General features: G+C 53.6%; 1 protein-coding gene across 1 annotated transcript; it reads right to left on the minus strand.

The window, feature by feature from the left end:
• Positions 1-10: 10 nt before the first annotated feature.
• Klhl26 (kelch like family member 26) lies at positions 11-22,921 on the minus strand. Its single transcript, XM_038327019.1, has 3 exons — positions 22,806-22,921; positions 4,154-4,336; positions 11-1,787 (listed from the first exon to the last, which is right to left on the minus strand). Exons 1-3 carry the CDS (start codon positions 22,859-22,861, stop codon positions 206-208), a joined length of 1,821 nt encoding a protein of 606 aa, XP_038182947.1. The 5' UTR covers positions 22,862-22,921; the 3' UTR covers positions 11-205.
• Between the last annotated feature and the right edge of the window lie 463 nt (positions 22,922-23,384).

Raw genomic sequence — 23,384 nt, forward strand, 5'->3', positions numbered from 1 at the left:
GACTTGGGTATTTTGTGTCCACAAGTTTATTTTTGAGTGTCTGGCCAGGACTGAGGGAAATCGAGGCTGAGTCACACAGGACAGCGCAGAGATGCACATTGAGCAGTGGCTATGTGTCGCCCACAGCTCTGGGACCAGATCTCTCTGCTGTCCAAGGGCTGGGGATCTGACACTCATGGGGAACACAGGCAGGCCGGAATCAGAGCTACCTCCCGTGGCCAGCGCGGGGCAGCAGGACAGCGGCACAAGCAATGCCTGCGAAGGACTCGGGGAAGTGTAGGTCTCTCTCCCACTCGTCTGTCTCAGTGTTGTACACCTGCACAATGCCTGTGACGTTGTTTAGCCTCCAATTGTAGCCACCCACGATGTAGATCTTCCTTTCCAGTAGGCAGCAGCCGGCCTCCGACTGGCCAGTGCGCATAGGGGCCACACTGGTCCACTGGTCAGCATCGGGCACGTAGTACTCCACCGCAAGCACATCAAAGCAGTGGTCCACATGGTCCATGCGGCCACCTAGGGCGTAGATGCGGCCTGCAGCACCCAGCATGGCGTGCAGCACGCGGGGCTCATGCATAGGCGCCCTGGGCTCCCAACGATCAGCCGCAGGATCGTAGCACTGTAGCGCCTTCTTGTCCTCGGCGGAGACACCATAGCCGCCTGAGATGTAGAGGCGACCAGCAGCTGCAGCGCCCGCATGGCCCCAAGTGCGACGCTTGAGCGGGCAAGCAAAGTCCCAGCTGTCACGGCGGGGGCAGTAGCGCTCCACAGAAGCCAGGCTGCCTGCACGGTTGCGGCCACCAGTGGCATACAACAGTCCACCCAGTGCTGTGAGCTGGAACTGCACGCGGCTCTCATGCAGCGCCCTCAGCCGCAGCCAGCGATTGCGCTGCGGGTCGTAGCGGTAGCAGGCGTCCACAGCGCCCTCGCCACTGCGGTGCTGCAGGTGCTGGCCACCTGCCACGTACACAAAGTTATCTAGTACAGCCACGCCTGCATGGCTGCAGCCTAGCTCCATCTCGGTGAGCTCACGGAAGTGGCGGGCTCCAGGCTCAGGCAGCTGAAATACCTTGCTGCTGACTGCTCGGTCACTGTCGGTATAGGGTGTGCCTCCGAAAGCCACTAGGGATGTTACATCGGAGCGTACAGCCGTGCGCGGTGACTGCATGTCATGCTGGCGACAAGGCAACACGTGGTAGCTGAAGGCCTCCAGCAAATATTGGCGACACAGGGCATCGTCCAGCATGACATCGAGCGTCTGCACACTGTCTACCAGCTCAGCCGGCTGCATGAGCGGGAAGCGCACATGGCACAGCACGAGGCTGGCACGGGCACGGCGGGCGGGATCATGCTGCAGCCAGCGCACAGCAGCGCGGAACAGGTCAATCTCGGTGCAGCTCTGCAGCCGGTTGCTTTGCAGGAAAAAGACAAGGCGCTCGAGTGGCAGGCGCAGGAAGTCCTCCTCAGCGGCAATCTGCAGGAAGTGGCGGAATGTGAAGGCATCCACCGACTCACGCAGCGATGCCAGGCTGAAGGTGGTAGCCATCTGTCCAATGTGCAGGCAAGTCTCCACACTCATGGCGGCTTTCAGAAAATCCTCGCACAGCTCCACCACCGGCAGCATCTGCAGGAACACAGCGGCACCCAGCACGTCCTGCACGCAGTCCAGGTCCAACGTCACCTCTGCACTGTAGGCAAAGTCAATGATGTGGCGCAGGCCTCGTGCAGACACACCGTGCAGCTGGATGATCGCCTGGCTGGCCTCGCGCATGCCACCGGTGAACATGGCCCTGAAGGTGGCAACACACCTGTGAGCAGGGCTGCCAGTGCACCCAAGTTATGTTCTGCCCTCACCGACCCTGTGTAGCAGCAGGGGAGCCAGCCATTACTGCTGGCACCTCTACAAGGGCCCCCCAGCCTCCAAAGCTGGCTAGTGGGTCTCTTGAAGAGACATCAGCTGCAGATCTGCAGCAACCTGTTGCCGTGAGTTCCAGAGACAGTGCCAGCCTGTTCTTTCCACCACTACCAGAATCCCGGGTCTCTTCACTGACTCCTTGCAGGCAGGATAACATCCCGTTCCCCCTGGTCTAGGTCCCAAGGCATTACTCTGTCCATTACTGCTGTCTTCAGGGAAAGCTCTGGAGACTTGACCCAGAGTCAGCTCAGTCCCCAGCCTGCATGAGACCTGTCGGGGTCTCTGGAGTCAGGCAGCAGCTGGTAAGGCGAAGCAGACTCATACATGTGGGCTCTGGGAAGGCCTGGGGTCAAGTCTCATCTCCCAGCAGGAAGGAGAGGTCTGTCGTTCCTGTCACTTCAGAGCAGCTCTCACAACTGTAAGCAGGCTTTCCTGATAGCTCCCAGAAAGGGAGGGACAGGCCCCATCATCAAAGATGATGTCAACCCACAGTGAGCTTCATGCAGCCTAGCTCGGGTCACATCAGGAGGGAGGCCATGGGGGCCATGGAGGGGATGTCATCTAATGGCACCATCTGTGGGTCAGCACCCAAGGCCCTCCTGGAGCCACGAGGAACAGCTCCCAGACCCGACCTCTGCCTGGCCCTCAAGAGTCCCCACCAGTCCTTGGACACTTCAGTGAGAAAAGAGGCCAGACCAGACGACAGGATAGAGTTTTGCCTTTTAAGGCCTCACGGGCTACACTGCCAGAGCGGGGGTGCCTTTAAAAGGCATGGCTGGCTGGGCCGCCCACCCGCCCCCAAATCCACAGTAAAAATAGCATCCATGCCCCAGTTGGCTTGCCTGCAGCAGCTCTCCAGAATGGCCTCGCTGAGCCCCAGGGAGAGCAGCTGGGCCTAGAGGGACACGGGGCCCAGTACTCACCTGGGGGCAGTGGACCTGGAAGACCTGGCCCTCTTAGAGCGGGGGTCACAGCTATTCCCGCTGCCCCCTGCTGGCAGGGCGCCTCGTAAGCAGCCACAGTCCCAGCACAGGGGACAGCAGACATCCATGTGCCAGTGCAGGCCTGAGGCCATGGGGGAAACAAGATGATAGCTCTAGGGCTCAGAGAGCCTACACACGGACACACAGCTCCCATGTCCGTCCAGTCCCTCGGGCAGCAAGGGGTTCATTACCACTTCACTCCTGCTGGGCACACATGGCCACACCAGTGCCTGCCTGAGAACACAAGGATGTGGAAGCAGTGCATCGGGAGTTCACACTGTGCGTGTGAGGCTAGCCTGGGCTACATGAGCTCAATCTCGAGAGAAAAAGAGAGGGAGGTGTGCAAGACTGTAGGATTGCTCAGTGGGTTAAGGTACTGGTTGCTAAACCTGACACTCGAGTTGGAACCCCAGGATGCACACAATAAAAGAACTGATGCCTGCAAGATGTCCTCCGTTCTTTCATGCGTGCGCTCACCATGCACACGCTCACCGTGGAGCACGTGTGCACTCACCACACACACGCTCACCGTGGAGCACACGTGCACTTACCACACACACACACACACACACGCTCACCGTGGAGCACACGTGCACTCACCACACATGCTCACCGTAGAACATGCGTGCACTCACCACATACATGTTCACCGTGGAGCATGTGTGCACTCACCACATACACACACACACACACGCTCACCATGGAGCACGTGTGCACTCACCACACACGCACACACTCACCATGGAGCACGTGTGCACTCACCATACACTCGCATGCTCACCATGGATCACATGTGCACTCACCACACGCACACACCATGGAGCACGTGTGCACTCACCACACACTGGCACGCTCACCATGGAGCACGTGTGCACTCACCACACACGCACATTCACACACACGAAATTGAAACAAAGACCTAAAAAAAAGAGAGGGGACCTAAGGGTTTAGTTAGGTGTCAGAGTGTTTACCCAGCATGCACCAGGGCTGAAAAAAAAAAAAAAAAAAAAAAAAAAAAAGGCTCCAAAGCCACAGAGAAACCCTGTCTCGAGAAACCAAAAAAAAAAAAAAAAAAACAGAGGTTAGGTGTGCTGGCACACTGGTCACCTCAACGCCAGAGATGGGGAGGGGTACTGTGCTTTTGAGGCTAATTCAAGCTACAAAGTAAAACACTATCTTTAAAACAAGGAGGTGGTTGCCACATAGGTCCCCACATAGGTAGCAGAAGTGTGAATTCAAGTCCCCAGGGCCGGCTTACCTAAAGTAGTCACTGCAGGCTGCCAGGACCACCTTGTGTGCATGGAAGGCTTCGCTGTTGACAGTGAGGACCACATCGAGCAGCTGGCCCTGTGCACGGAGGGCGGCCAGGCCCTGAAGCAGGCCGGTGCTGTGGCCAGCTGCAGAGAAGGTGCACTTGAGGGCCCCATTCCTGTCAGCCAGGCTGCAAGGACAGCAGAGGAGGCATGGCTCAGAGACACAACAATGACATGGAGCACACTTGGAACTGTAATACTGAGTGACAGAAGCAGCCAGAACAGAGTTCCACACGGGAGGATGCAGGCTAGCCGGCACAGGAAGTAGAAGGGAAAGACACCATTAAACACACAAGGGTCTCCCTGTGGGGGGATAAAAAAGCCTCAAAACCAGGCAGAGGTCAAGCCTGTGTCATTTGGGAAACACTGCAAGACTGCCTACCAGAAAACAGGCTGGCTGAGGGGTGGAGCCCCTGCCTAGAATCCCCAGTGAGGGGCTGAACACTTTTCATTCAGCACTCTGGAAGTGGAAGCAGGAGGATCAGGAGCTGAAGGTCATCTTCAGCTACAGAGTGAGCTTAAGGGCAGCCTGGGCTATGTGAGAACCTATTTCATAAACACAAATAGGTGGAATGCAATGGCTTACCTCTTTAATCCCAGCACTTGGGAGGCAGAGGCAAGAGGATAGCTATGAGTTCAAGGCCAACCTGGTCTACAGAGTGAGTTCCAGGACAGTCAGGGCTTCACAGAAAGACTGTCTAAAACAAAACAAGGAAAGTCAAAAGACAAGCATATCCTCATGCCCGCCTGTCCTCATTTCCCTGACTCAACTCACTCCCTGTCCAGCATCCACCAGCTCCTCCGTAGTTCCCTTTGGATACTCTTTGCTGAAGCTCTGCACATAACACCCCCTCGTAGCGCAGGAGGGGACAGTGCTGCTGAGAGCCTCCATCAAGCCTCCCCAAGCCACATCCCCACGGGACCAGTCACCCTCCCTCCTCCCCCTGCTGGGCTTGCTCTCCCTCTGAGAGTGCTACCCCTCTCTCAGGATCATCAGCCCTTTGGGACCTGCCCTTCAATTCTTGGACCAGGAATGTGGAGCACTGGGCTTTCCAAGAAACGAGGAGGGAAGGCTCTGGGACCCCTACCCACCAGCCCCCAAATAAGGAGCTTTCAGAGCTGGATACTGTTCCAGCTGCACAGGGCACCTGAACCCATGACCCCCCGCCAGCTATCCAATTTGGTGGGCAGGGCAGGACTGGGCACTGCCACGGTTGATAAGGCCTGTGGTACGGAGAGGTACAGGCTGCCCTGGGGAGGAAGTCATGAGTCCTTAGGATGGCAGGAAAGCCCAGGATCAGCACTTAATGCCAAAGTCTTGGGGAGGGAAGGGGTCCAGGTAAACCAGAGACCCTGGCTTGTTGTGTGGGTCTCCTGGACCAGGGGGAAGGTGCCAATCTCAGCACTCACCACTGTCTTCTTCGAGAGTAACAGCTAATGTGGCAATCTGAGTCCCCACTCTCTGATTCATGAACCCCCAGTAGACCTGGAACTCAGGGACTCTGGAAGACACTCTATGCTACGTCACAGGCCAAGGGCTCCAAAGTCCTGGGATGCCTAGGACTGACCACATCCCTCAGGAGCCTGCAAGGTCTGGGAAGACTGAGACACTCAGTGGATACATACAGTCTGTAACAGTGCCCAAGGTCAGCAAAGCACACGGGCCTAGCTTCCTGCCCCAGCTCAGAGCTGTGAGGAGGCTTCTGGGGCTGGTGTCTGTGTCTGCAGAGCCCCTGAGAGTCCCTGGCTTGCCTGAGCCTATCTGATGCAGTGCAGTGGAGGCCTGGTCAGGGCAGAAGCCACAGACCAACAGCCAGGCTCAGATTCACTGTGGGGAGGTGTCCCCGTGCAGCCTCCTTCCTGAGGGATGGGTAGTTAAAATACACTCCTGTCTTCCATGCTCACGGGGTTCTAAGGCAGGAGGATTGTTACAAGTTCAAGACCATCCTGAGCTGACTAAGACCCTGTCTCAATAAAATGGAATAAAAGGCTATGATGGTTCAGTGGGTGAAGGCGTCAAGCTCGACCCCTGGAAGCCACAAGATATTGAGGTCAGATTCATGAAGTTGCCCTCTGACCTCCACACATGGGTACTCATTTCCCTTAAATAAACGTAAGAAACAATAAGACACCAGAGAGTGTCTCAGCTGCAGGGACCCTGGCTCTGTATGCTGAAGGCTGGTACACATGCCATCTTCCACTATGGTCCCAAGTCACCCACAGTTGCAGGCTAGTCTGAGCCAGGCTGAGGCCCATCAGCTACGAGATGTAGCCTTGAGAGTCACCAGTAGCAGTGTCTTAGCCCTCCCAGGGCACCTGTGCATGTGGGCTGGAGCAGGCCACATGCAGAGGCTACCAGTCCTCTTCTCACCCTGCACCGTTCACACACATGACCTGACCTGTGAGTTCACAGGCTTTAGGAGGAGCAAGGGGAAACAGACACATGCACACCCCAGATAAATGGTCTGGGGGGACAGATGTTCCCTTGGGGCCACAGTGTAGCTATTATCCTGCTGGCACGGCGCTAGAATCCAAAGACAGATGGTGCAGCAGGTAAAGGCGCTGTGGCCTGGTGACCCGAGTTCTGTCCCTGAGCTCTCAGGGTGGCAGGAGAGCTGGTGCCCACAGGGCGTCTCTGACCTCCATAGTCACTACGGTGCATGCTCAGTCCCCAAACATGAATAAGTGCAATAATAGGTTTTTTTGGAGGAGGGGCTAGAGACAGGGTTTCTCTATGTAGCCCTGGCTGTCCTGGAACTCGCTCTGTAGACCAGGTTGGCCTCTAATTCTCAGAGATCTGCCTGCCTCTGCCTCCTGAGTGCAGGATTAAAGTGTGCAACCACCGCCTGGCTAATAATAATTTTTTAGAAGATCAGTGAGGATATAAAGTATGTGGCAAGAGCCCTCTCTGACATACTGGGTTAGTTTTCCTGAGCTCTAAAGGGAACAAGGTCCTCTGGAGTCACCATGCAGCTCCACAGCCCACAGCCCCTGGGGGTGTGGGGGAGACACACACAAAAAGCCAGTGGCAAAGACTTCTACAGTAATGTAAGGGCTTTCTCAGTTCAAGGAGATGGGACAGAAGACTGTGCACCAGGTGTGATGCACTGATTGGAGCATGTGTCCTTTGGACACTGGGCTACTGTGATTCTCCATATGTAAAAAGTGTCATGAAATTAATACAAAGCCTGCATCCTGATGAAAGGTGCTTGTGGCTGGAGAGATAGCTCAACGCTTGAGTACTTGCAAGCCTTGCAAACCCAAGGTCAATTCTCAGCACCCATCCTAAGTGGTTCATAACTAAGCACCTGTAGCTCTAGTCCAAGGGGATCACTGTGCTTTCTTTTTGCCTTCACAGGTACCTATATACATGTGGCATGCACTCACATATTATATACATAAATAAAATTTAAAATGCAGGGGTTGGAGGGATGGCTCAGTGGCTAACAGCGATGGCTGCTCTTGCAGAGGACACAGGCTCAGTTCCCAGCACCACACAGAGGATCACAACCATCTGTAACTCCAGTTCCCGGAGATCTGACACCTTCATCTGGACTTCACAGTTACTGAACACATATACAGACTTTCAGGCATGCCAAACACATGTATATCCATCAATAAATAAGTGACTAAGTGGGGCTGGAGAAATGGCTCAGAGGTTAAGACTGCTCTTCCAGAGATCCTGAGTTCAATTCCCAGCAGCCGTATGGTGGTTCACAATCATCTGTAATTTGATCTGGTTCCTTCTTCTGGCATGCAGACTGAACACTGAATAAAAATAAATAAATTTTAAAAAAATAAATGAATGAGCAAATAAAGGATGCAGAGGTTGGGAGCCAAGGGCTAACAGGAAAGGAAGTAGAGCCCTGAGACCTGAGAGGGCACTGGGTGCTAGCAGGAACTCATGCCTAAACAGGGCCACACTACGCCTTCCCACCTGCAAAGGGATGTCACTTGGAACCTGTGACAACTGAAACAAATGGAACCTGCAACCCCACGGACAACAAAACTCACAGATACTTACGTTCCTACATCATGATGCATCTATGTGGAACCCCCAACTTACTTTCCGTCATCTCCACATGACACCACCCCTAGTGAAATCTGCATGCGGGGTGTGCAGCTGTCACCGTGCATTCTGTGAGGACTAACAAGGCAGGAGCCTAGCTCCACATTGTCCAAAGTGTCGACAGCCTTCTCACTCAGGGCTGGACCATGCACTAGGGGCATGATGGCCACAGGACTGAGCACAGCCCCGACTGGACCTGTGGCTGGCAACGCAGGCAGGACTACCACAGTTGTCCTGTTAAACAGACATGCTATCACCACCTTCAGAATGGCTCTGTCTCCGCTCTGAGATTAGCACTGCTCAGTCACGGCCACAAAAGCTGGGCAGCAGTTAATGCAGAGGCTCGGTCAAAGTACAGAGAACAAGAAACTGGATGCTCAGCCTTAGACAGGACATCTATACCCCACACTCTCTAGACTTAGGGAACATTATGGAAGGGGGTGGGGCAGAGAGAATGTGAGAGCAGAGAGGATGGAAGGGAGGACTGAAGGGCTGTCCCCTGCACATAGCGTGGTGACTGCACTCAGGAACCACTGGAGCCAACAGACTCTAGTAACTAGACTCAAATGTGCATACACATAAGGCGGGGAGGGATGGAAAAACTGGGGGGGGGGGCGCGCACAAGATCACAACATGTATGAAATTATCAAAGATAACTTATTTTTTTAAAGAGCCAGGTGGCTGTAGTGCACGCTTTTAATCCCAGCACTTGGAAGGCAGAGGCAGGTGGATCTCTGTGAGTAGCCTGATCTACACAGTGAGTTCCAAAACAGCTGGAGCTGTTACACAGAAAAACCCTGTCTTGAAAAACAAAAACACAAAAGATTAAATGAAAGTTTTTTTAAAAATTGAAAGCCTAGAGCCTGTGTGTGTAATGTGGACCCTTTCTTCTTCAAATGCTGTCTACCAGTGGTTGCTTGCCTTGAGGATATAGGCGGAGGGCAGGAAGGTGTTCAGGGCACAGCTGGTATGAGCCAGCCCATATTCTCACTGGGAAGAATGGCCCAGTGCCTTCTCTCCTGAGTCCTCTGTTGTCACCTTCCTTGAAAACAAAGGTGGGACCCAGAGTTGAGATGACTCTGCAGGTGACATTGCTTGCCACCAACCCTGACAAGCTGACAATCCCTAGGATCCTCATAGGACAGAGATGACCCCACAGACTGTCCTCTGACTTCTGCAAGCACACAGTGTCATGTGTGCACATGCACACACAGAGGCAGGAGGAGGAGAAAATTAATGTAATTAATTTGTTTTAAATGGAATCCCAGAGAGGTGATCAGAGTCTAGGTCCCCCAAGGAAATGGATGGGCATGAATCTCAAAAGCAGAGGCAGCAGACATGGCTAGTGGCACCGCTGGTCTTCTGGTCTCTGCAGCTGGTGGCCTGGGCTGAGCTCCGGGTTCCCAGGCATTAGCAAGTCCCTGCCGTGACTACTATGTCCCTCCTGGCTGAGCTGCCCTGCAGTGCTCCAAGCCCTCATAGTGCACAAAAGTATAGCTCGGCCAGAGCAGGGATGACTAATGTCACCTCTGCCAGCACCAGGACCAGCACTGGGAGGAGGGAGGACCCATTTACTCAGAACAATTCTAGACAGTGGGCAGCCACATGGTGGGGCCCCCTGAGCCACTCTGAATCTCCAGACAGCCACTCGAGTCATGGTAGTCGACCCATGAGTCATCAGAGCCAGTGCGTCAGCAACCCTGGACCGGACAGTCTCTAGAGGCCACTCACCACCCACCCTGGCTGCACCTCAGCCTAGATTTGGCCTCAGAGTAGCCTCACATTCCATCTCAGGCCTGGCCCGGGCCCAGCCATCCTGCCATCCCCCTGCCTCCATGTTCCCTCCACTACTGCCAAAGGCACCCAGGCAGAGTCCAAGCCTGTGCTTGACACAGGCTCACACCCAGACCATCCAAAGTGTGCAAAGCCCTGAATAGGTGCATGGCCCTGAAGAAACTACCTGTTTGGGGACCCAGGTGTGGGAACCCTACTCTGCAAGGGTTCTCACCTCCAATCCTGCTCTAGGGATAGTGCGTCAGAGCAGGCAGCTAGAGGAAGTGACCACAAGCCCTGCCACACCAACTGTGGCAAGCCACCCTAGTGATTGGAGCCTCCAAGAGCACTGAGAGCTGGAAGCTGGCAGGGGACGTGGCCTTGTCCCTGAGACCAGCTTTCCAAACCCCAGAATCGTTCTCAGAACATTCAGAAACAGGCAAGAACAGAAGGAATTTCATGGAAACATTTCTTTGGGGTTTAGTAAAATCCGTTCCCACCCCCGCAGAGTGCAGCCCGCTGTCTCACACACCCTGTTCTGACGCCGGTCCCTGCTCCCCCAGCCCGGCCACTTCTACTTTCAAAGCCAATTTCACTTTTATTGTCCATGTGGCTCACTGGAGCAGACACGGCTGGCTGGCTCATGCGCCGGCCGCACACTGCTGCCCCGCCCTTGGTCTTCCAAACATGTGTGTGGGGGGGGGGGAACAGAGCTTCAGGGAACAGTGTAATGTCAGGCTGGCCACCTCAAATCAGCAACAGGACCCTGGAGCATCTTCAATACCATCCCCAGAGAACCTGGATGGGCAGGGATGGACACAGTGGCGTGTCAGCACTGGGGATGTCAGAATCTTGAATGAGGGGAGCCGGGGTTCAGGCTATGTGGAAACACTTGCCCTGTCCAGCCATCCTCAGACCTTTGCACAGAGCTGGTGCTAGGCTTCCCCAGGGCCCTGTGACTCCCATGAGCTAGCAAATGTGCTTCCTTTAAAAATAGGGAAACCGCTGGGCAGTGGTGGCGCTCACCTTTTAATCCTAGCACTCAGGAGCATCTTTCCCACTGAAGACTGTGTCTGGGCTGCGCCTGAGGACTGCAAGGGCTCAGGTGGGGTGGGGGGGAGTGAGAAACCGCTGCCTGAGTCCTTCTGGACTGGGAGGCACTTCCTTGAAGAACCAGCACCAGACCCCCAAGGACTTCTGGGAGTGAAGGATGCTGTTCCTACCCAGCACCAGTACACCAGCCACCTGGCAGGGTGAGCCAGAGCCCCTTGCCTCCTGGGAAGCGAGTGGGGCAGGGACAACTCCAGGAATGGAGTGCCAGAGGAAAGACATGCCCCACATTTGCTGAGCTCAGCAAGGAGGGGTTGTGCATTGGCATTCATCTTCCTGAGCAGGGTCAAGTCCTCTGTCCACAGCTTGTTATCTGGACTCACAGCTGGATCACAATACTTGGTGTCACCATAAGAATGCCCTCCACACAGGGACACACACTCTGGAGGCAGAGTGGGACATGTAGTCCTGACTGGCTCACTCGCTGTCTGGGAACCTTGAACAGGAAACGCTCTGAGGTGCAGAGACTCCCACAGCCAACACAAGGACTCCTCACCAGGTCAAGTCCTAGCTCCACAGCCTGACAGGCAGGTGCAGAAAGTCACTGAAATGCAGCTGGGAGGAGGTTCCAGGTTCCAGAACTGGCCCACTCCCCAAAGCCAGGTTGAGCTGGGGCAGAGCTCAGGAGTCAGAGGGGGCAGAGCATCCCACTTCACTCCAGAGGGAGAAATGCAATGGACCCCCTACTAGGCACTCCATCACCTCATGAGGAATGGAGGCCTCTGCAGGTGAGGGAAGAGCCTGCCAATCACCCTGCCTGGCTGTCTTCCCTGCTCCCTGCAGAACTTCATCTCTCTGCTCCTAGCCTGGCTGGTGTCCACCCCACAGTGAAGGAGCTCGGCAATGTTAGCCCCTTGGACAGTTGGTGGCAAGGCAGATGGGTGCAAAGGTTGAGCAGCTAGAGGGGTGGATGGGTGGGTGGATGGATTGGAAGGTCGGTGAACAAGTGCTTAGGTAGTAAGCACTCCAATGTGTACCCGTTTCTAAGCATGGCCCTAACACCCTCACACATTAGCAAGTGGTCAGCTCCCCTATCCGGACCCCATTACCCTGCATTCACAGCTGCTTACAGTAAGCCCTGCTACTCCATCTCCACATGTAGTCAGTCTCCGCGCTCCTCATAGTTCAGAGAAGTGCCTTGCCAAGGGCCAGCCAAAAGGCAGGTGAGGTCAGTCCCTGGAACCCTCTCCCACTGCCCCACCTGGGGCGGAAGACAGCAACAAGCTGGTTGCCCTTGGCAGCACAGATGAGGCACCAGGCCACTGAGGCCAGAGCCAGCCTGGCAGCTCAGTCCAGGACCTGACTACAATCCAGCAGCCAATCTCTCCAGATAGATGTCTAAATCAGCTCTTTCCCACTCAACCTCCTCTCTTACCCCAGCCCACTATCCTCTGCCCATGCAAGAGGATCAGGTAGACTTACTCCTTGCCTGGCCAACAAAAGCGTCCTGGAACCTTGACCACTGTGATTGGTGAGATGAGGGAGTGGTCCACCTGAGCCAATCAGAACCTTCCTAGGATGGCTGGATTTCCTCCATTTTCTTTTTTTTATTTTTTTTTTTCTTTTTTGCCCCAAGACAATGTGTCACTGTAGCCCTGGATGTCCCGGAACTCTGTTCTGCAGACCAGGCTGGCATTGAACTCAGAGATCAGCCTGCCTTTGCTTCCTGAGTGCTAGGATTAAAATGCATGCCACCACTGCCTGGCATTACCTGGAACTTCTTAGGCACCTCCAGAAGGAAGTTCTCTTTCCCCTGCATAGCTGACAGGTTGGAGGATTATGCAAGCCTAGACCAGCAAGTGGGCAATGGCTAAGCAGAGGGAACAGATTCTCTGAGATTCCTCAAGGGTGTGCCTGTGTCTGTGCATGTGAGGATCCTGGGCAGAGCACAGCAGCAAGGCCCACTGAGTGCTGAGCCATCTTGCTGACCAAGAAGGTAGCATTGGGACAGGTCCTGTCGGGTGCCTTGCTCCATCGCTGTCTACTAGACTCCTCTGAGCCAGGGCCTCTGTCTTACTGAACCTCAAAGTAGGCTGCAATCAGCCAGCACCAGTGTCCTCTTGTCTGTGCTAGGAAGCCAAGCTGATGGCAAGTGGGCAGCAGCTTTGCCAGGACAGCTTGCTCCACTCAGGTCACCAAGAAGCTGCAGAAATCCTGACAGGCTGGCAACATTGACCCACGTCCTCCCGGAGTGTTGAAGGCAATGAATAAGGGTCTATGCAGTGATTCCTGGGGACCAGGGACATGAATGTGTCTATGTCCTCCATCACTCTACCACACAATGGGGACATTGGCACATGAAGAGGGATATAGACAGGAGGCAGAGCGTGACCAGCAGTTTTCCCACAATGCAGCACAGCGGCTGCTGAGGTGGGTGGAGGGGCTGCTTGGGGGCCTTAGTGGCTCTTTGGATGCCTGTCACCTGACAGCTACCCCACCCAGCCCAGTTCTGACCATCAGGGTAATGGAAGATTCCAGGAGATTCCACATCTCTGCTCTTGCTCTCTGCTTTCAAGTTGGGCTCAAATTCTCCCGTCCCTTGGAGAGCAGGCTCCGGATATCCAGGCCAGACACCCCGCCCGGTTCCTGGCTTTGACCCCTGTGGAATTTCATGGCTGTGGTGTCAGAAAACATCTTCAACCTCATCCTTGAGTGTACCCCCCACCTCCACTAGGCCCTTTAAAAGCTGGAAGGTCGCACCCTGCAGGCTGAGAGAGCTCAATTCCAAAAGTACTTACCCTGCAGGAGAAGTTAAAGCTCTGGCTGCTCCTGGACACAGTGGACGCCCAGCCCTAAGCAGCTGAGCATGAATGGGGATGCACAGGACACGGGAAGCAGTGCCGGGAAGGGCGGTGCAGAAAGGGCCAGTCCAGGGTTAACAAGTGTTAAGAGAGCCAGTCTGCACAGCTGCACAGCAGCTACCAGAGCAGGGGGGTCCTCCACCTAGGGACTCCTAGGCCCCCACCTCCACTGCAGGCAGCTGGACAGCTCGGCTGCCTTCACTTCCAGCTAAGAGAAGGCTGTGCAGGACTGCTCTCCCTGCTGATTCCCTAGACCCTATTTCCTAATAAAGGATGATGGCTCTCGACCCACTGACACACTGCCAAGGTCCTGGCTGCAGGTGCACATGCCCTAGAAGACATGACATGATTGGGCAGTTTAGGGAAACAGAGGCCATCAGCAGCTAAGGGCAGGAAGAGGCTCTGCTATGAGAAGCTGGGAGGCTCAGTGGCACCAGGCAGGCATGTGATCCTAGAAAGGTTCTTCTGGCCCAAGTTAGAGACAATAATTTATAACCAGGCCAAGGTCTTGGGCAGGGCGGTGGGCAGCAAAGACTCAATGGCTGGGGCTCTCCCTAGGGTAGCTGCTAACTTCTTTTGCATGGAATGGCAGTCTTAGGGCTGGAAGAAGTCTCCTGTTCCCCAAGTTCACTGAGCAGAGAGAGCCCAGGGGCTTTTCTGGAAAAGCCGAGATCATGAGCCCAGGCCCCATGCCACCGTCTATGAGACCCTTGGAGACGGCACAGCCACTCCAGGTCAGAGTCTCAGCCCCCACACACCCTGAAGGCACATCTTCATCTTCCACCTCCCAACCCTTGGCTTTGTGGGAGCCTGAGAGCCTATGGCCCACACCCTGCTCAGTGCGTTAGTGCCCAGTGCCACACACCAGTGGCTCCCAGAGGCCTTCAAAGAGGATCTGAGTGGGCCCTGCTCTGACTGCCTCTTTCTCCACTGCTCACACTTGGTCTGCAGGCACACAGGAGGTCAGAGATACCCAGGGATACCCTTAGCAGGTTAGGTGTCAGTTAAACTGGGAAGCTATCTGTGCTGAGACGAGTTTCCCAATGTCACCCATCCCTACCTCAGGGCTCCACAGGCCAGGAGCTCCCCTATCCCTATGCTCTCGTGAAAAAAAAAAAAATGACCCAGGTAAGGAAGGGGCCAGCAAACTGTCAGGGCTTAATGCCAACAGGGCACTGGCCCCACTAACAAAATCTTTCTCAAGCCAGGCATAGTGGCACACACCTTTACTCCCAACACTTGGGAAGCAGGTGGATCTCTGAGTTTGAGGTCAGTTTGGTCTACATGGAGAGTTCCAGGACAATCAGGGCTACATAGTGAGACTCTCTTTTAAAAAGAAAAAAACAAAACAAAAAACCTCAAGCCAATCTTTCCAGTAACCATGCCAGTGACAAGGAGTTATTCCTGGTGCTCCCAGCCTGCCACAGTCCCAGCTGCGTGTGTCCTGTGTGGCTGTCTGCAGCACGGCTCCTACCCTGTGATGGCCACAAAGGCCAGCCAGTTCAGCCCACAGGACACGATGGCTATGCTCCCAGGTGGTACTCACTCCTGGTCCACCTGACTACAACACGGTGAGTGATGCCCAGGCACCCAAGGAGCCTGTGGAGAAGCAGCAGGCAGGATGACGGGATGGGCAGCATGTCCCATGAGTGGACAACTCTGGCCCCTCCCATACCTGCATGGCCCCAAAGGGCCAAGGATATTGGCTTCTAAAGTGGCAATGCCTTGCCTGTTATCCCTCCGTGGGGGCCACAGTAACTCAAAGTCTTCCTAGCATTGGGAAGAACCAGCCTCCTTAGCTGGCTTGGCCTTGGTGGGGACATAGAGAACATTTAGACAAGCTGGTTCACTGAGCCATGACAAGCATTCTGGCTACCACTTCCCATGTTCCTGTCCTCCAAATGAGGCCAGAGGCCAAGTGGCAGAGTTTTCATGACCATGTGACATCCCTGTCTTTATAGCCCTGGTGGCTCAGACCTCAGCTCCCTTGAGGAGGGGCTGGCTGAGACTCAACCTGGAAGGAGGTCTCTCAAAACAAGTACTCTTTGTTTCCTGGGCCAGGCTTTGGCCTCCTCTCTGCTTGCCACCAGCTTGGTGGCCGTGCTGTCCATTGGGCTTCAACTCAGACATTATGACAGACTCCGCTAGGCAACAGAACAATTTGTTGCTCCCGAGAGACAAGGAAAGGGAAGCACGCATGGCTGTCCTCCCGCAGTCAAGAGAACAGTCAGAACAGACAAGTTACATAATGGAAGGGGAAGCGGCCCTGAGCTGTGTCAACATGACATGGTAGGGAACACAGATGTCACCCCCAACACGGCCAGCTGACACCAGCCTTCTTGGGCAGATGAGGGCATGGCTTGATAGGGTGCAGAACTGTTCCAGAGATGGTGACAGAGTCAAGGCCAGTGTCCCTGCACCTGGGGAATTCAAACTGTCTCCCCAGAAAAACCTGATTCCATGGAGGGACGTGGCCAGGCAAACAGCTGCCCAGAGCAGACACTGACCACCCACAAGGCCCTCTGAGAGATGACGATCACCAAATCACATCAGGTAGCGATTCAGACAGTCACTAGGTGCCACATGAACACTGTCGCACCAATCTGCACAGAATCCTGCTATTGTGAACACAGTCCCATCGGCATGGTACCACCCTACTGGTCTACAATGAAAGCCTCCAATCCGGCAAAAGACAGCCTGCAGCCACAGCTGAGAGCAGGATGTGGACTGTTCCCACTGAGACCAAAGTGTTCTCAATGGTGCTTCCACGGCAGGCCAGCTTCTAAAAAGGAATGCGTATCAGGCAGAGTCTGGCACAGTAACCCCACAGCTCTCCTGCCCTGCCCTGCCCTGCCCTAACAATGCTGTGGGTAGACACTGCAAGACAGCCCTACAGAGCAGAGCACATGCTGTCTCCAGCTCTTGCAGAATGGAGCCAGACAAACATCTTTGCTTATGAATTACTAGACTCCAGGTGTTAGCTTAGTTTAGTTCACTTCTGGTTTTGGTACTTAGTATGAAACCTGGGCTTGCTGCATCCTAAGCATGCCCTCTACCACTGAGCAGTCCCTCGGGTATATTTCCCTGCCCTTCTCTTTTGTGTCTCTGAGTTCAGGCAAGCCTGAAATTCACTATATAGCACAGGCTGGCCTCAAACTTGAAGTAACCAACCTTCCTAAATGTTAAAATTACAGGTGTCATGACAGTACTGCTTTCAGCTGAGATAGTTAGAAACAATGACAACCAACACAAAAAGGAGCAAAGTCCACCAGGCGATGACAATATAAAGAAAACGGTGACCAGCCACATACTGGAATATCATTTGATCATGATACGGTGACTAGCCACATACTAGAATATTATTTGATCATGAAACAAACAAACAAACAAAAAACCCAAGACTAGAAATAGAAGCAAACAGATGACAGTTCCGGGCTACAGAGCAAGTCCCTGCTTAGAGAGATGGAGGAAGAAAGGAAAAAGAGGACAGAGAGGAGAGGGGAGCAGGACTGCCAGGCTGGGGAGGGGAGAGCTGGGGTCTACATACATGTGTATCTCTCTGTGGATATGCTAAACGCCACCGTCTACTGAGAAGGGTAGACTTTATGTTACACAAGTTTTACCTCAAAAGATAAAAACCTAGGTAAGTTTGGTGGCACATACCTGTCATCCCAAAACCACAGAGATGGGGGCAAGCGGATAAGGAACTCAAAGTCAGCCTCAGTTACATATCAAGGGTGAAGGCAGCCTGAGCTACACAACACTGTCTGAAAAAAAAAAAAGGAAACAAAACAAAAACTGAGGGGTTGAAGGTGGCTCAGTCAGAAAAATGCCTGCCACACAAGCACAAGTTTAGATGGCCAGTGCCCATATTAAAAACAAAAAACAGCCAGGCACAGAGCTGCATGCCTGTACCTACAGCACTGGGGAAGAAGACAGTGATCCCATTACAAAGCCCAGACTCAGTGCCAGACCCTGTCCAAAACAAAACGAACCCTCTCCAGACAATCGCCAAAGAGGGGAGGGGATAAAGGAGAACACTTGACACTGACCTCTGACCTAGCACACACACATATACTACAAATACACAAGCAAACCAAGAAATGCCATGGAGATGACTCCGTAGGTAAAGGCACTTGCTGCCAAGTCTGACAACCTGAGAGAACTGCCACCAACAGTTTTAGCTGCGCCCCCATGCGCATCCACTTTCTCCCTTGTCATATCTAGAACTGGAAACTCCATCAAAAGACTTGTCTGGGAGGGGCTGGAGAGGTGGCTCAGAGGTTAAGAGCACTAGCTGCTCTTCCAGAGGTCCTGAGTTCAATACCAGTACCCACATGGTGGCTCACAACCATCTGTAATAAGATCTGATGCCTTCTTCTGGCGTGCAGACATACATTCAGGCAGAACATTGTATATGTAATAAATAAATAAAACTTAAAAAAAAAAAAGACTTGTCTGGAGAGATCATAAATGTTGTTAAATGGGCCTGACACGCCAGGCACACTGCGAGCTACCCACCACTGTTTGTACTGCTGTAAGCTTTGCCTAGAGAAGCTTCTCTCTGCAGTAGGCAGCAGTGACTGCAGACTCCTAACTTGTCAAAGCATTGAGAATAAGAAACACGGAGTTCTCGGCTCTAAATGAGACATCCATATGATCTTTCCAAGGCTTGGGAACATTATGGACAAGATGGAAACAATCTAAGAGCCAGAGCCGGAGAGATGGCTCAGTAGCTCACAACCCTGTCGGCTCTTCCAGAGGACCTGGGTTTGCTTCCCCGTTCTCACATGGTAGCTCACAGCTCCAGTTCCAGAGTCTGACACCCTTTTATGACCTCGAAGGGCACTGCAAACATGTGATGCATAGACATGCATGCAGGCAAAGTACCCATCTACAAGCCAAGGCTGTGGTACTCTGACTCATAGTGGCTGTCATAGTCAGCACAGACTGCCTGCTAACATCCAGGCTCATGAGGCTCCACCTCTGCTGAGGACTGATACCCAGCAAAGGTTGCTGAGGGAGGAAGGAGTGACATTTTCATCAGTGGTATAGATGCCAGGAAGGGACCCACACGGTCCTGTAAAGAGCCTAATAAAATGTAAGGGTGGAAGGGGACAGGATGGGAGAGCAGGCAAATGTGACCCATTCCACACATAATGAAAACACCATCATGAAGTCCATTACTCATAATTAACACGTCCCAATGAAAACATTTTTCAGGCCAGGCAGTGGTGGCATATGCCTTTAAGCCCAGCACTCAGGAGGCAGAAAAGGCTGATCTCTGTGAGTTCGTGGTCAGTCTGTGCTGATATTTTGTTTGTACTTTAACAAATAGTTTGCCTGAAGATCAGAGTGCGGTGCTAGCCACACTAGTTAGCCACAGAGGCCAGACACCTTCAATCCCAATACTCAGGAGATAAAGGCAGACGGATCTCCGTGAGTTCAAGGTTACCCTGGGCTACTTGTGATTAAATTAGTCTAAAAGAGAAACAGAGCCAAGTGGTGGCTCACACCTTTAATTCCCAGCACTAAGGAGGTAGAGACAGGAGTGATACGGCTAGGGGGAGGGGGACTATAAGGCAGGAGGAGACAGGAGCTCAGGATACAGTCTGAGGTTTCGTAGAGGGCATTCAGTCTGAGGACTTGAGACAGGATACCTCATTCGGTCTGAGGATTTTGTAGCAGTAAGAAATAGTGGCTGGCTGCTCTGCTTCTCTGATCTTTCAGTTTTCACTCCCTAATATCTGCCTCTGGATTTCTATTATTAAGACCAACTAGAAATCACGCCTTACTGGTCTACAAAGTGAGTTCCAGAACAGCCTGAAACCTTGTCTCAAAAAACAAAATGCAATAAAAAAAAGACTTAAAGTTACTAAAAATAATAAACAAACATGGATTTTGGGGTTGGATGCATACTTTAATAAAATAAAGTCAATAAGCTGCTCACTTTGAAAAACAAACTGCTCATTTAAGAAGAGTAAAGAAAGAAGCTGGAGAGATGGCTTATTGAAACCAGTTGCTCAAGCAGAGGGCCCAGGTTCAAGTTCCAGCCACAACATGGTGGTTCACAACCATACATAACTCTAGTTCCAGGAGATCCAGTGCCCTCTTCTGGCCTCCAGTGACACCAGGCATGCCCATGGTGCACAGACATAAATGCAGGCAAAACTCTCATACACATAAAATAAATAAATCTCAAAATAATAACTACTGAAGAATAACTGAAAGGAGGGAAGTGGGCTAAGTGAGGTGTGCGCCTGTTCAGAGCCAGCCAGCGAGTGCTAAGTGGTAAACGTTGCCAGTGAAGACCACAAAGACAGACCCTGACGCAAACAGCAACAAGCAAAACCTGGGGCTGGAGCCAGCTTAGCAGTTAAGGTCATGTACTGTTCTTCCAGGAGACCCAAGTCCGGTTCCCAGCACCCACAACAGGCAGCTCACTCATCAGGCTCCTCATTAGCTCCTCATCAGGCTCAATCTTCTGGATCCACCTGATGTACTCTCAGACACACACAGATACACATGCATGAACTATAAAAATAAATCTTTTAAAATGTTTGCCCCAGGGATCTGACTACCTGCCCCCCTCTTATCCCAGTGTCCCCATGCACCCCACTGCAGGCCTCCAGTCCTCAGCAGCTGTCACTCTTCTGGTTGCATGTGTCCTCAGCTCCTGTGCAGAGTCCCTGGCTGTGCTCTGAGCTCACATTGGAGCCCCTAGGTGCCAATTAGCACCTCCTCTTGGTAGCAGTAACCCTACGGTCACAATGTGGACTCATGTCCACAGACCACCAGGCCTTTCCCTGCCCAGAGCCCCCACATGAGGACCAACTTTACATCCATGTTCACATGGACCAGCGCTCCTGGCTCCTACGTCCATGTTCACATGGACCAGCGCTCCTGGCTCCTACGTCCATGTTCACATGGACCGGCACTCCTGGTACGTCCATGTTCACATGGACCAGCGCTCCTGGCTCCTACATCCATGTTCACATGGACCGGCACTCCTGGCTCCTACGTCCATGTTCACATGGACCAGCGCTCCTGGCTCCTACACTCACAAGTGAGTGATAGCCTGAATTTCCTTCTTGGCCTCACAAGGGTAGTGGCTGCCCCCAGGCAGGGTTCCTCGCTCTGGTCCATGTGAAAATGTAGGCAGTGAGTACTCCCTAAGAAAGCGCTAAGTCAGGTGTTCTTTCCTTCAGATTCCAGATCAATTCAGAAATGAATATGAACGCAGGCAGTGTACTGCAGCAGACAAGTTTGCAAGTTCAAGGCCAGTAGTGCTACACAATGAAACACTGTCTCAAAAAACGGGTGTGGGGACTGGAGGGTGGTGGCGCAAGCCTTTAATCCCTGTGAGTTGGAGACCAGCCTAGTCTACAGGGTGAGTTTCAGGACAGGCTCCAAAACTACAGAGAAATCCTGTCTTGAAAAGCAAAAAAATAAAAAATAAAAAATAAAATAAAGTTGGGGGTGTGACTTAGTAGAGTGCTCACCTAGCATGCATGACATAAACAGGAATGGCGATGCATGCCTGTCATCCTGACACTTCAGGGTGAGGCAGTATGATCAGCAATTTGATATTATCTTCAGCTACACAGCAACTTTGAGACCAGCCTAGGCTACATGCTGGGAGGTGGTGGTGCAAGCCTTTAATCCCAGCACCTGGGAGGCAGAGGCAGGCGGATCTCTGTGAGTTCAAGTCCAGCCTGGTCTACAAGAGCTAGTTCCAGGACAGGCTCCAAAAGCTACAGAGAAACCCGGTCTCGAACCCCCCCCCCCCAAAAAAAAAGGAATTCTTGCCGGGCAGTGGCAGCGTATGCCTTTAATTCCAGCACGCAAAAGGCAGAGGCAGGTGAACCTCTGTGAGTTCAAAACAAGCCTGGTCTACAAAGCGAGTTCCAGAACAGGCTCCAAAGCTACAGTGAACAACAACAACAAAGAAAAAAGAAGAGAAAAGAAGAAAGAAAGAAAGAAAGAAAGAAAGGAAGGAAGGAAGGAAGGAAGGAAGGAAGGAAGGAAGGAAGGAAGAAAGAAATGAAGAAAGAAAGGAAGAAAGAAAGAAAATTCTCAGGTTCAAAGAACCCACCTCAGGATTTGACCAGGGAGAAAAGGTAACCCCATTGGACCAAAGGATTGAATTTGGCCCCTGTATCTGAGAGCAAGACCTCTAATCCAGTCCTTTAGCCTGAGGTGAGGGGAACTTGAACCCAATGCAGAGGAGATCTCAAAGAAAGATTCTATGCACTCAAGCCCCTTTCGCCTCTCACAGTGTTCAAACTCCCCAAACACACTCCCATCTCTCACAACCCCTGGAACTTCCCGGCCATCCGGACCTACTGAGGCCCCAAAGGCAGCCTCAAGTGTCCCCTCCAACATGCCCAAGCCTTGTCACCTACCAAGTCCCTAGACAGTTTTGGGCCAATCAGGACCTGTTGAGGTCTCCTAGTGGCCTCACTGTCTCCCCAGGCATTCCCAGGCTCCCAGGTGACTGGCCTCAATGTCCCCCTCCAGATATACCCAGGCCTCATCCCCTGCCAGGCCCCTAGACGGCTCCCTGTCCATCAAGTCCAGTGGAGGTCGCCAGGTGGTTTCAGGGGACGCCTTGGTCCCCTGCCAGGTCCCGGGGTCCTTGCACAGCCTCCCATGTTACCTTCCCAGGCCCCCTCCAGCCTCCGGCTCCGCAGCTCCCAGGAAGCTTGGCCTCAGCTTGCTTTCAGGCGCGTGCGCTAGCTCAGGACCGTGACAGCCGGGGTCCCGGGAAGCTCACGCCCTGGCGGGCCCAGGACAGCGCCGCCCCGGCCAAGATATGCGCGCCCATGGAGGCGCGGGACTCACCTGCTCGGGCGCTCAGGGCTCTGGCCGGAGCCACTGGCGCCGCCAGATTCCGCCATCTTCCACCGCGCGCCCGACCCAGAGGGCCACGCGCCGACCCGGAGACCGAGGCCCGGGCAGCGGGCGGGGCCTGCAAAGGTCGAGGGAGGGACTCGGTGAGTGGGCGGGGACTCGGGGCGGAGCTTGAGGGCGCAGGGGCGTGGCCTGAGGAGAGTAGGGGAGGAGTCAGAGGCGAGCAATTGGCAGGACCTAAGGAAACCTGTGGGGCGGGACCTGAGGCGGTAGGCGGGGATTGGGGCGGAACCTATGAGAGAGGTGGAGCTTAAGAACTGGGACGGGGCAATGAGAACCACGGGCAGGGCCTAAGAATGGGCCCGAGGAATGAGGGGTTTGAGGGGGTGAGGGCTGAAGAAGGCGTGGCCTGAGGATCACTGAGGGGCCAGGGTGCGAGAAAGGTGGTCATGACTTGAAGAGGGCTGGGGCCTGACTGGAAGAGACCTGTATCAGACAGGACCTGTGAGAGGAAGTTGTGGCCCCCGAGGGTTGGGGTCTTTGGGGGCGGGGCTGAATTTGGATGGGGCG

The sequence above is a fragment of the Arvicola amphibius genome, chromosome 4, assembly GCF_903992535.2.
Source record: "Arvicola amphibius chromosome 4, mArvAmp1.2, whole genome shotgun sequence".
NCBI lineage: Eukaryota > Metazoa > Chordata > Mammalia > Rodentia > Cricetidae > Arvicola > Arvicola amphibius.